General features: G+C 39.0%; 1 protein-coding gene across 4 annotated transcripts in view; it reads right to left on the reverse strand.

The window, feature by feature from the left end:
* Nucleotides 1-15,078, reverse strand: part of LOC142350703 (uncharacterized) — a 99,720-nt gene that overhangs the window by 31,783 nt on the left and 52,859 nt on the right. For all 4 annotated transcript variants that reach the window (XM_075402646.1, XM_075402653.1, XM_075402639.1 and 1 more), the window contains one exon: nucleotides 14,154-14,196. In XM_075402646.1, the coding sequence (XP_075258761.1) occupies nucleotides 14,154-14,196 (43 nt within the window). The remainder of the gene's footprint in view (nucleotides 1-14,153; nucleotides 14,197-15,078) is intronic.

Genomic DNA, 15,078 nt, shown 5'->3' on the forward strand with positions numbered 1-15,078 from the left:
ATTTTGCATCATTTAGAGGTATGTTGGAACATGCTGTGCAACGCACAGACTCGTACCAGCCATCTTGTTTTAATGGAAATGAACACAAGTGATAGTAACAACGATTTGATTCGGTAGCTAGGCCATGAATTCCAAAAAGTAATAGTTACTCATTTTCTCTAACAGACTATTGCGTTTCCACGATATGGCAAACCAACGTTAGAAGGCACGAACCTACGACAGCAACTGCCACTCAAAGCTAAGTTCAAAACCTAATCCAACCTTTGTTGGAATTTCTTAAAGGGTCTAAAAGTGTATAACTTTTAAGCTTTGAAGGAAGGGCGGACCCCCAACCACCATTTTAGCCAAACAGAATCCCCACCCAGGCACCGGTGGACCCCAGACTTTTCGGTCAACGAGTTTCCCCACCCACACCCTGGTGGACCCCCACTCATTGTGATCAACGAGATCCCCACCCAGGAGACGGTGAAACCCCCTGCCATTTCGGTCAACGAGGTCCCCACCCAGACCCCGGTTGACACCCGCAATTGTGGTCAATGGGATTCCCCACCCAGGTGGCGTTGAACCCCCATGCAATTTCCGTCAACGAGCTTTCCCGCCCAGACCCCGGTGGACCCCAGCCATTGTGGTCAACGAGATTAACCACCCAGGCAGTGGACGAAACCCAGCATGTTTTCTGTGAACCAGCATCCTCACCCAAGCAACGGTGGACCCCCAGCCAATTTCATCAACAGGATTCCCCGTCAACAGATACAACCAACAATAAGCGGCATTTCCCAACCTATTTTTTTCTGGTCAATCAGGATTCGCCATCATCAGCTACCAACCGGCAGCAGAATTCTGCAGCAGTTTTTCTGGTTAAACTGGATTCCCAGCAGCAGCAACTGACAATAAATGGCCTTTCCTAACTAAGTTTTTTTCCTGGCGAATCAGGATTCCCCACCAGCAGCTGCAAACCATCAACAGATTTCTGGATCAAGATTCCTCACCAAGCGGACTAGAAATAATAAAATGACCTAGAAAAATGGTGGCGAACCTTAATTAAATGTCAGTTGCCAAAAAAATATAATAACATGTAATTATAGGGGTTTGTATTTGAGTCTCTCTGTGCGTGTTTGCATGTGTTGGTGTGTGTGATTGTGTGTGTGTGATTATTTGTAAGTATTTTTTCCTTGTCTATGTATTTCTTTTTGTACTAATCTTGTCTCTCCATGAATGGCTAAATTGTTTTCAATTTTGTCTGCCAAAAAAGGCGACATACTTTTGGTTTGAACAGTAAACGTAATTTTTTCTAATGCCAAAAAGAGTTTTTCGCATTAAGAGTCTGTGTCTGACAAAATTAAATGTTATTTTTGCATCCTTGAGAGAATATTGGAACGTGCTGTGCAACGCACACACTCGTACAAGCCATCTTGATTTAACTTGTGTTACCACCAAGGTCGTGTCTTTGAAAACTCCCGCAAAATTGAGAATGATGAAAATAGAAAGACACGTGACAGAAACAATGATTTGGTTCAATGAAGTGACCCCCAACCACCTTTTTAGAAAAACAGGATCCCCACCCAGGCATCCGTGGATGTCCAAGCCCTTTCGTTCATCGAGATTTCCTACCCAGACCCCGGTGGACCCCCAGCCACTGTGGTCAACGAGATTACCCACCCAGACGACGGTGGAACCCCCTGCAATTTCGGTCATCGACCTTCCCCGCCCAGACCCCGATGGAACCCAGCAACTGTGGTACACGAGATTACCCACCCAGGCAGCGGACGAATCCCAGCGTCTATTCAGTGAACCAGCATCCCCATCCAGGCACTGGTGGACTTTCAGCCGTTTTGGTCAACAGGATTTTCCACAAGCAGCTACAACCAACAATAAGCGGCATTCCCCAACCTTGATTTTTTTCCTGGCCAATCAGGATTGCCCACCATCAGCTACCAACAAGCTGTAGCGTTCTGCAGTAGTTTTTCCGGCTAAACTGGATTCCCAGCTGCCGCAACCAATAACAAGAAGAAACGGCATTCCCTAACCAATTTTTTTTCCTGACAAACCAGGATTCCCTATCAGCAGCTGCAAACCATCAGCAGTTTTCTGAAGCCATTTTGCTGGCCAACCATGTTCCCCAGCTACGTCAACAAGCCAGCATCACTTTGTGAACTTCAGTCTCCTGGTGCCACGGAAACCCGAGCAACAACTCGGATCCACTTCAACTAAGCACCCAGAAATTTTCCTCAACACCTTAACTCACATAATGTCTTGATATCCATTGATTGTATGTGACATGCAATATCATGTTTTTAGATCTTCAAATCCGAAGTTCATTTTGATCACAGAGTCACAGGGAAAACATTTTGAACCTTGAAACCTGAATATCCCGAGTGTTCTCCAAGCAACCACTAAAGACGTATATCACTCTGTTCCTCCTATCAAAAAGTACTGAAAATCATACTGTTTATCTGCAGTAACAACTTCTTTAACGGCTGCAAACCTTCAGCAGTTTGCTGAAGCCATTTTGCTGGCAAACCAGGTTCCCCAGCTACGTCAACCAGCCAGCACAACTTTCTGAACTTAAGTCTCCTAGTGCCACGGAAACCCGAGCAACAAACAACTCGGATCCACTTCGCCTGAGCAGCCAGAAATTTTCCTCAAAACCTTAACACACATAATGTCTTGATGTCCATTGATTGTATGTGACATTGATTACATTGATTGTATGCAACGACTTCTATAACGGCTGCAACCTTTCAGACAAAACGCCAAATGACATTGCATATCAGTTAATTGAACTTGCAAATTTCATAACCGAAAGAACCAAAGAACTATTCCAAAGAGTACCAGAACGAAACGAAAACGAAAAGCAATCTGCAGCCGTAAATGAAATCCTGGGTATACACAGAACTCGTAGCCTTGTAGTCACACATCTCAACTTGAAATACAGAGGAATCAGTCAGCATATTTAAGGCGCAAAATATTTTAATCCTAGAGGTCACCTTCACCTCAACAAATCTGGTTGCTCAAACTTTCACCACATTGCCAAGCAAAAAGTTCTGGACAAGGATTACAACATAACTTTGAACAACAGTAGCTACACAAAAATTTTGCCACAGAAATCAAACGAAATTCATGCAATTGCATCTGCTCAAATTGGTGGTTCTTACTTCAAAGTAAATTTTTTAATTAACATTTCACTTAAGTGTTCACAAGACTTCCTGAGGTGCCATATCAACTACTAGAAGGACTACAGGTTAATTACAGATTATCTCAACTAACTGTCGCCAGGTTCCGTGATTTGCCACTACTGGTCAGTTAGCAAGGCAAATCTCCTAAAGTCAAAGGATCTCATAGTTATCTAATCTAATTGTTCAGATTTCTTGTGACCCAAAATATCAACATCAAACAGTCGGCAAGCGTTGCAGCAATTTAACACAGCTTCAAAAATTGTTTTGGGCACAACGACCGCTTCCAATAATCACAAGAAAAACATTTAGCAACGGAATTCTATATGTAAAACTTCGCCATGCCTTCCAAAACCGTTGAAAGAAGATTTCACAAACACTGCGTTTCAAGCATAAACAACCCAATCAAAGACATTTCAACCAATGAGAACCTGCAATATGACGAGTTCTTAGAAGGAGAAAAGGAAAATCAACATTTACTCTCCGAATTAGAAAAGACGAATGAGTTTCTCCTACTCAACCTAGACGAATCAAAACACTGGCAGTTTTTAGGCGAGAAATTATCAGCTGTCAAGCGCGACTCTTGCGAAAAACTTAATATGGTTCGAAGAAAATTTAAAGTCAGTTGTGGTGTTGTCAACAATTCGGCAGATACAGAATCAAGACTGCCCACAAGAATCCAACAACAAGCACAACCAAATGAATCAGAACAGAAAAAGACTCCTCAGGAAACCTTATCAGTTTCCACAGGTATTAAACTTAGTTGCAATCAACCGACAACGTTTCGAAATTAGGAAACTTCCAACCTGCCCTTCAGTGCACAACAACTACCAGAAATTCATTTGTCCAAAATACATTTCCACATCAACATCAACCATCATTTATTCTGGCAAATACTCAGAACCACACTCAAAGGTAACAATTTATCATCAAACCGATAACATCAGGAAGCCTCCCAATACAAAAACAACTTTAGTGGCAATCCACTGATTTGGACAGATTGGATACAGTTATTTGAATCTGTCATTGAATTGAGGCCACTCAGCACTACAGAAAAGATGACGCACCTGCAATCACTTCTCAGTGGACAAGCAAAGAACTTAGTAAAAGGCTACGAATGCAATGGACAATTCTATCACTAAACTAAGTAATTGTCAATGCATATTTAGAAAAACTTGCATCGTTTCCAAGCCCCTCAGCCCAGCACCCAAAAGTTTTGACAATTTTACGACTCAACAAATCCTGGACGACGAAATGTCTATTCGAGGACTGCGATCACAATATATATGTGCAAAAAGTTCAAAAACGTGTCCGTTAAGCAGCCTAAGGACGCCATGTACCAACTGAAAGCCTTCTTCAATTGACTTAAATTATAACATTCATCAAAAAAATGCCCACCAACGCAGAGATGTAGAAATTGTAACAAACGTCATCATACACATTTAGATGAAGAGTCGGGTCAGTCCGTAAACTCACAAACACTGTACAACTGCTTTATCTGAACGTCCATCATTTCCTCAGTAATTCACGTAAAACTCTCAGGGGATGGTGAGTCAATTAACACGTATGCTTTCCTAGACAACGGAAGCGTCGTATCAATGATGCTAAAGAAAACTGTTTCGAAACTTGAAATCGTTCTTGGTGAAAAAGCCCAGCACAAAGAACTGCACAAAGTTATCCATGAAACCAAAAGTTTAACATACATTAACGTCAACCTTCCGAGAAAACGAATGATCTCTAATCAATTTTTCGATATAGAAAACGTTCAAATTTCAGCCGACATAGATTTTCCCCAATATAATTTAGCGTGGATTTGAAAAATAAGCGAACAACATGAACATTTAAAACACATAACATACCCCGACGTCGCCATCATCCAAATCTTTATTTTGATTAGATGTGACAATTTTGACATCATTGCGCTAAGAGAGATTCACTACGGTCCTGCAAACACAGCAAGAGCTGTCCAGACTAAATTTGGATGGACTGCGTCAGGCAAAACTGATCTGCCTTCAGCAGTAACTTGCCAATCTCATATAGTCAAAAGTGGGTCTAGAGAGTGCTGCGAAATAGATAACATTCTGTAAGAAGAAGTACTCAACTGGTACTAATATTAAAATTTGCCGTCCAATAAGGATATCACAAAATCAGAGCGATAAACGGGCATCCAAAATTATTGGAATCTACCCTAGATTTCAAGGACGGGCGACAGCATCTTGGTATTCAATGCAAACACAATCCCCACCTGCCAAATAACTTCCACTGGCCTTCAAACAAATGTACGCCGTCAAACAAACGTGCCTAGAGAAAGAACAGGAACTGCTAGCCCAGCACCCAAAAGTTTTGAAATTTTTACATTGTAAATATTTTTTACACGCCTGGAATACAGAAATGACCTCAAGTCAATAATAGATACGCGAGTTGCACTACAAAAACTACGTTATAACCAACTGGTTGACTGGAGCAATCATTGTGCACAAAATCAGATCAAATCTCCTTCCTTAGTGCAGTTCGCCGAATGGCTTCTTTAACTTTCAAAATTTTCGAGAATTCAGAAGTCTTTTCCAGAACTAAGCTGATCAAAAACATGTCCATTAAGCAGCGTAAGGACGCCATGTACCAACTGAAAGCCTGCCTCAATTGACTTAAATTATAACATTCATCAGAAAATGCCCACCAACGCAGAGATGTAGAAATTGTAACAAACGTCATCATACACATTTAGATGAAGAGTCGGGTCAGTCCGTAAACTCACAAACACTGTACAACTGCTTTATCTGAACGTCCATCAGTTCCTCAGTAATTCACCTAAAACTCTCAGGGGATTGTGAGTCAATTGACACGTATGCTTTCCTAGACAACGGAAGCGTCGTAACAATTATGCTAAAGAAAACTGGTTCGAAACTTGAAATCGTTCTTGGTGAAAAAGCCCAGCACTGCACAAAGGTATCCATGAAACCAAAAGTTTAACATACACTAACGTCAACCTTTTGATAAAAGGAATGATCTCTAATCAGTTTTTCGATATGTAAAAGGTTCAGCCGACATAGAGTTTCACCAAAATAATTTAGCGTGGATTTGAAAAGTGTGCGAACAACATCAACATGTAAAACACATAACATACTCCGATGTCGCCATCAACCAAATCATTATTTTGATTAGATGTGACAATTTTGACCTCATTGCGCCAAGAGAGATTCGCTACTGTCCTCCAAACACAGCAAGAGCTATCCAGACGAAATTTGGATGGACTGCGTCAGGCGAAACTGATCTGCCTTCAGCAGTAAGATGCCAATCTCAAATAGTCAAAAGTGAGTCTAGAGAGTGCTGCGAAATAGATAACATTCTGTAAGAAGAAGTACTCAACTGGTACTAATATTAAAACTTGCAGTCCAATAAGTTTATCACAAAGTCAGAGCAAAAAACGGGCATCCAAAATTATTGGAATCTACTCTAGATTTCGAGGAAGGACGATAGCGTCTTGGTATTCAATTGAAACACAATCCCCACCTGCCAAATAACTTCCTCTGACCTTCAAACATTTCTACGCGCTGGTTAGGTGCCTAGAGAGAGAACCGGAACTGATAGCGAAATACAAATAAAAACAATCGAAGAAGAAATGAAGAAGAACTATAATCAAGAGGTTCTTCTAGATAAAAACGACTTCAAACATTTGGCACATCCCACGTCAAACTGTCATAAATCCTAACAAAAAAATTTTTATTAGTTTTGAACGCTGCATCAAACTATCGTTGAGTTTCATTGAATAGTCAACTCTTGCCAGGGCCTGACTTGATGCAAAACTTGGCCGGTGTTATCTGCAGATTCAGGCGGAAAAAGTTTGCCATATCTGCAGACATTCAAAGCATGTTTATGCAAGTAGGTGTTCCACCACAGGATCAGAGAATTTAGGATTTCTGTGGAAAAAAGACGAAAGAACCGTTTGCTTCCAATTTAAAAGGTACATTTCTGGAGCGAGATGCTCACCAACGTGTTGCAATTTTGCCTTACGACGAACAGCAGATGACAACTGCTGCTTATACATAGGTGTTTTCAGTTGTCTTAAGTTGCTTTTACATGGTTGACCTTTATCATTCAACAGACACAGTCAAAGAAGCAATTCCCTTTCAAAGGATCTGAAAAAGTTACTTTTGCTTGGAGCTTTCAATTTAACCAATTGGTCTTCCAATTCACTGAATACCAGGAAGTTAAAACCTTAAGAAGATCAGAATCCTAACGATACAATGCCGCCGCCTATTCTAGAACATGGTGAATTACACAAACAAATATCAAAAACTGAGATCGAGAGAGTTTTAGGAATACAGTGATTTGTGTCTAGAGGCTACTTTGTTATTAAGAGCAGAACATTTCAAAAGTTGATCTAGATAACCCCACTCAGATAAAAATTTAAAAAGTTTTTCATCAATCTACGACCCAATTGGCTTTACTGCACCCTTCAACATGCGGTTAAAAACAATCATGCAGGACATCTGGCGTTTAGGAAGACACTTGGACAACCCTTTACCTAATAGTTTTGATGCAACCCTGAAGTCACTCATAACAAAAATCAAAAACATTTCTAGCGTCGAAGTACCACGATGCTTGTTCAAGGAGAAAACACCCACTAAAGAATCTAATTTACATATCTTTTGCGACGCTTCTCTAACAGCAATGTGTGTCGTTGCATATCTAAGAACAGAGTGTGCCCAATCAACTTGTTCAATCAGTTTTATCATGGGCAATTAAAGTTGTTCCAATTCGACAGCAAAACATAACTATATATGGCAGCAGCTGTCATTGGTGTTCAGGTAGCCCCTTTCTTAAAACAACATATCGATGTAATAATCGGAACACAACATTTTTGGTGAGACAGCGCAACGAGACTTCAATGGATTTACAACTCCAAAGAAAGACACAAACGTACGTAGCCAACAGAGTTGCCAAAATTTCTTGAAGCATCTTCACAATCAGACTGGCGTCATATTCCAGGGAGTGAATCCAGCTGACGACGGAAAAAGTAGCTAAACCTTAAAGAGTTCAAACCTGAATATCGGTGGTTTAACAAGTCTTTTTCCCTGAAACATGACGCAAAAAAGTGGCCTCCGACAAACGTCCCAGATTTTTCTTTGGCAGCTTCAATGGTTCTCTCAAAGCAAACAAGCCACTCATTGATCTCAAAAGGTTTTCCAGCTTTGTAAAACTCAAAAAATTTTTTTGCTTTTGCAATTTTGTTCATCAGCAATTTCAAAACAACAACAAAAAGTTTCCACTTGACAGTAAAAAGAGTCGCTATGAGCAATATATATATATATATATATATATAATATATATATATATAGATATATATATATATATATATATATATATATATATATATATATATATATATATATATATATATATATATATATATATATATATAAATCGACATTCCCAAGTTGAAGCCCTGCTAAGTCAAATTAGTTGAACAAAAGCACGCAAACACCCATAATTTTAAGCGGCAACGAACTTATAACTTTTCTTATGCTTAGAGATTTCACAGTCACAATAGACATACAGGGACTCGACCATTGCTAATTCATTGTCCCGGCAGTCCATTATTGTGATCAGGCTTCGCTCCAACTTACTAACAAAAATTAAGAGTTGTTTTGTTGGCCGTCGACAAAACGAAGTAGCAATGAAACCACGAATGGCTCCTCTGCCAAACTTTAGCATTCCGAACACTGAAAACTTATACTAAAAAAAGAGTGTATAGATTTTTTGGTCCATTCGCAAAAATACCAGCGACAACCTGTATCCAAAAAGATACGCCTACATCTTCAAGTGACTTACCACAAGAGCCCTTCATCTAGAACCAGCTTATCAATTAGGTACTGATTTTTTATTCCAGCGATACTATGATTTAGAGCCCGGCGCGGAAAACCTCGCCGCATCGTCTCTTATAATGGTCGAATTTTTGTTGGCATCTCCTGTGAACTTATAACAAAAATAAACCAACTCGATCACGGGAAAATCAGCGAACGATTAGTGAAAAAGACAATCGAATGAAAATTTATTCCAACATACGCATTCCACTTTCGGGGAGCATGGGAAAAACCTGTGCAGCCCTCAAAACGAATTCTCTACTCAGTGATTGGCTTTCAAATGTTGACCAGAGAAATTTTTCACTCATTCCTAACTCAAGTCGAAGAAATCTTCAACAGCAGGCCTCTGACTTTCGTTCAGGATAACGGTTTGTCTTATCAACCAATTACGCCAAACAATTTCCTTATCGGTTGACCACACAAAAAAATTGTCGTTGTTATTGTCAATCAATAAAAAATACAAGGACTGGAAGAAGTGTATTTTCGCAGCAATTCTGGGCACAACTCCTGCGCTATTTAGACTCGAATGGATAAAAAATCAGAAACCTCTCAAAGTGGGTCACCTTGTATGGATATTAGAAGACATGACTCCTCGTCAATATTGTAGAGAATTTGTTTCACTTCAATTTCTGGAAAGGATAGATCGTGGGAAATCAGAACTGGGTTCGAAAAACAAACAAGACCAGTAAACAAGTTGGCACTATTAATTGATGACTAGAAAACAGACCACAACTTCGCAGCAGGACAGTTACTAAACAATTTAATAGGCAGTCACCACATTTACAACATTCAACAAATCATTAACTTTTTTACTATAACGCCCAAACCAGGGGGAATGTTACCAACAAGATCGTGTTTTTGAAACCTCCCGCAAAATTGACAATGATGAAAATGGAGACAAACACACGTGATAGTAACAGCGATTTGATTCGGTAGCTAAGCCATGTTTAAGTAAAAGTTATAATTAGATAAATTCTCTATCGGACTACTGGGTTTCTATGACAGCTTTTGGAGACCAATATTTATAACGATGACAAAAATGCAACAAATCCTAATCGTTTCGAGAAAAAGGTCACAAAAAAGCTGTGTGACTGTTAACCGGTTAACCGATCCTCTGCCTTCATGAAGCCTTCTGTGTATTGATGAGCTCCTTGTTAACCATTGCGCCAAGTTGACATTAGCTTGGCCATTCTTGGGTGCAATGACGCTACTACGTGAAAGTTTCATTCGCAAAAACGTAGCCATACCCAGGTTAAGACCTCGACTGATTGAAAGACATTATTATTCTAGTAGGGTGGTCCAATATTGACTAACATAGCTGGCAGGTTGCCAAAAAGTAGCCGCAATAGCTTTGTAGCTTTGTAGATCTGCAGTCTCAAAAAACAGTAAAAAGACAGATCAAAAAAATCGTCTTTTCATTGAAGGCCGATATTGTATATTTTGATTAAAAATCTGTATATCATATGGTCGTGACAAAAATCATGACGACGAAATAATAAAACATAGCCGGTAGAATACCGGAAACGACTCGAATCGTCATGCAAAATAATCTCTACCCTAACTCGGACAACATCAGAATATCGAAAAAAAAACACTAGAAATAACAAAAATAGTAGACCAATATAACATTAAAAAGCGTTAAAATTTTTTTCAGTTCAGGGGTGTGGGTAGGGGTTGGTGGGGGCGAGGGGTGGGGGGTTTGGTAGGTGGGGACAGGTAGGTGGTGGTGGGGGTGTAGGTAGGTGGGGTGGGGTAGGTAAATTGCGGGGGCTTAGGTAGGTACGTGGGAGGGGTGTAGGTAGGCGGGGTGGGGGGTAGGTACGTTGCGGGGGCGGGGGGAGGGGGTAGGTAGGTACGTGGGGGAGGTAGGTACGGGGGGAGGTGTACGTTGGGGGGGGGGTAGTTTTTGGAGGCGGGGTAGGTAGTTAAACGGAATCAAAATTTCTCAAATTGACCTCTTCACCTTGAATTACAGACTGTTACCAATTGCTATACATTACAAACTAAGCTATTGTTAAAATCCATTGTTCAAAAATAGAAGTCAACAAATATAAACGGAGGTAAAAGCTCGAATAGAAAGAAGTCAAAATTCAAGTTATGAACAAACTTGCTTTCTGCTAAAAAAAAACCTGTAGAATATCAATACTCATCTTCGAGTCGTAAAAACCAAGAGAAGGCCAATAATAGCCTCAGCTATCGCTGTGCGGCTATTAATAAATACACGATCCAGCTCCTAGATAAAATCGAGGTAATTCTGGATCTTTTCCGTTTTTGCCCCCCCCCCCAGCTTAGTGGGCGCATATTATTTGCACCCCCCAGACGCACGTGCAATATATTTACATAATGATTTACTATGTAATGGCACGTGCTTTGCAACTGGGGGGCGCATAACGTACTGGGGGGGCACAAACGGAAAAGATCCGTAATTCTTAACGTCGAGGTAAATCTTGCCATAAAATCTTAAAAACCATTGAATTCTTAACATAGAGTATTTTTCGCAAGTAACCTATTTTGCGAAAATGTTCGTTTGTGTTTAACTTGTTAAGAAAGCTCTAACAATCAACATTTTTCTTTCAAAAATTTGAATAGTCACAGCCGAGAACAAATGCTATAAGCACTAGCTAATTTTCAGCGCGAATGTAACTTTTTTGGGTCCAGCGTTAAGTTTTCAGGTTAACATTTCATGTTGTACTAAAGTCGAGCATCATATTGGGTTGAGCTTAAGTCCAATATCAAATATCTGGGTCGAGTCAAAAAGTAGTTGAACTAATACTCTTCTCATGGGCTGTTTGAGTCAATGTCTTCTCATGCCCCTTTTCTTTAGTCGAGGTCTGAACCTGGGTAGTCACAAAGAAAAGAGCAGTCATGCCCACTAAATAGGAGTTCTGAGATGTGCGGAATAACAAAAATGGACACTCGAGAACAGCTTCTGTTAATACAGACTAAATACTAATGCTGCTTCGCAGCAAGTACGCAGAAACATATTTATTATTATTATTATCGAAAAAATTGTACGTCTGACAAAAAAACTCAAAGTGAGCAATACAGAGAGTAAGAGAATAAACATGAACAGAAAAAAAAACACAGCAGGACAAGTCCTGAAATACAATTCAATTAATTGAATTAAAAACATAGAAGTACTCTACCTGACCAGCCGAATAAATGAACAAAGCCAGCCAAAACACAAACAAAATCGTACAAAAAAAATTGAGGAACTAAAACAATCAAACAAATTTACTAAAACTGTACGCATTGCTAAAAATCTTGAATCTTTTACCCCAAATCAAAATTTGATCCCTTTAAATCAACCTGTTTCACAAATATGCTCAAAATAATTTTTTGTCTCTAAAATCGGTCAAGTATTATATCTGCAAGAACAGAAAAAAAATTCATTGCCCCTTGAAGATCGATTAACTCCAAAATGAACGAAATTTTTTTTGAATGAAATCAATTGCAAATTTCAATAAAATGTTGCTGAGATTTATATCAATATCTTCAGAAACTATTCTGTAACTCCAGAGGCTGTTCAGTAACCCAAGTTCAAGCCTTAAAAAATTCTTTGGCTCAAAAATCGATAGTCAATAATTTTTAGAAATTTGAAAATTTAATAAACACAAATTCGTTCTTTTAAAATGTTGAAAACCATTCAATTGCCCCCTAGCAACTATTTTATAACATACTGTCAAACCCTGGATGAGGTTACCTGACTACTGAGGCAAGAAAAAACTGAATAAAACTCAAACTTTTTGGATCATTGCAAATATTATCAAAAAAAAATTCTAAAATTCGAGATGTTAAATTGTTAAAAAAGAAATACATTGACACCAACAACCATGCGGTAACTTTTCATCAGACCGTGGAATAGGTTGTCTCGCACTTGAGAATGGACAAATATCGAAAATTAACAAAAATTCTAGGAAACATTAAAAAAAAGTCGAAGTTATCATAACAGCTCGGCTTCGCCTCTGAGTTTGATAACTTCTCGGTGGCGATAACAACCGTAAGGTAGTATTCATTATGGACTAAATATATGCATTAATAGCAAGCAGTGAACCCTAGTTGAGGAGCAAAGTTTATCGTGCAGATGAACACCCGATTGAGGCATACTCTGAGGCACAACTCTAGAAAACCGCTCACAGAATGTTTTTTTTCAATTTGCTCATTTCCTCGAATCGATAAACGATAGATGTTTCTGCTTAAAAGCTGACGAGCTAATTACTTAACGATTTTGAACAAAAATCGTCAATGAACTGATGTTGTGATGAATCGATGCTGATTACAAATTTTTTATACCAAATCGTATGAAGTTGTGTCAGACAACTAAGGCTGCCCTGATTTTCTCGAGAGTTTTTAGTGCTCAAACAAGACAAGCTTCTTGTCACAAAAACTTGGACTACTGCGTCATCAGACGTAAGCAATCCCACGGATCAACCCGAAATTTTCTTTTAACTGTCATTGAAAAAAATGAGGACTCCAATAATTTCGCTTTTTTGTTTGCTGGTATAAACTTCAATTGTTACGTACAAACAATGACGACAAAACTTAGCACCCAATTGTTCTTTATAGACTAGCTTGGGTTAGAATTAATTTTACGAAACGAACTTTAAAAATTTGGCGTCAAATAGCAAAAAATGGATAATTTGAGACCGAAAAGAGCAAATTAAATTATTTAGAAGACAAAAATGGAATGACTTCGACAGTGAGAGTATCGCCCAACTTTATTTCATGGCCCTTAAACAAAGTTTGTTCATAACGATAATAAGTGTTCTGTCAATATGACCGCACGTCGTTACATTGTAAACGTCCCTTAAAAGAAAATTGACATTAAAATTATGTTGCATATGAAAGAAGGGGTCGTTAAAAGAGTAATAGCATGATCCTACGCTTTGATATCACAAAATGAGCAACCCAGCTGAGTAGCCTAATGAGCACTAAAACGAGCAATATCTTATTTCACCTTAGTTAATTTTCCAGATCTATCATCAATCATTATTCTACGGGCTTATTAGACAATCATCTCAATTAACTACTATAAGCTCCGGGCCGGCAGGAGCTGTTTTGGGAAATCTGAGAAATTGCTAAATGAGGTATATGAACTATAATTGGCATAACTTACAATGGTTTTGGCTGGCCAGAGTCATTGAGTTCATCGAGTCCCACTAAATGACAAACATATTCTGTGTAGTAGCAATACGGACATATCTCCCCAAAACTCCATGTCTATATTTTCATTATATTCTAGATCCTATCCCAAAAATATTACAAACATTTGGAGCGCATTTACTCCCCTAAGATATTAATTTTTTATCTTTAGACGCGGACTCTTAACTAACCTAGCAGAAAATGTCTATTATTAATAAGCGCAAAATTGATTCTCACTGAAACAGAGACGAAAAATTTTTGATGCTCTATGAAAAATTTTACCGATGTGCCCTTATAATAGACTGTAGACTTATGTTATACTGTTAATGACTCTTGGCAACATTTTATAATTTCGATCGGTGTCAGGACATTTTACTCAATGCCATTTTATCCAATGCCATTTTACGCAACCTGCCATTTTACCAATGCCATTTTAACCAACCTGCCATTTTACCCAATGCCATTTTATCCAATGCCATTTTATGCAACCTGCCATTTTACCAATGCCATTTTACCCAACCTGCCATTTTACCAATGCCATTTTACGCAACCTGCCATTTTACCAATGCCATTTTACCCAACCTGCCATTTTACCCAATGCCATTTTATCCAATGCCATTTTATGCAAGCTGCCATTTTACCAATGCCATTTTACCCAACCTGCCATTTTACCAATGCCATTTTACCCAACCTGCCATTTTACCAATGCCATTTTACCCAACCTTCCATTTTAACCAATGCCATTTTATCCAATGCCATTTTACCCAACCTGCCATTTTACCAATGCCATTTTACCCAACCTGCCATTTTAACCAATGCCATTTTATACAATGCCATTTTACCCAACTTGCCATTTTACCAATGCCATTTTACCCAACCTGCCATTTTACCAATGCCAT

This window comes from Convolutriloba macropyga, chromosome 1 (assembly GCF_964194025.1).
Source record: "Convolutriloba macropyga chromosome 1, txConMacr16.3, whole genome shotgun sequence".
NCBI classification, from domain to species: Eukaryota; Metazoa; Xenacoelomorpha; order Acoela; family Convolutidae; genus Convolutriloba; species Convolutriloba macropyga.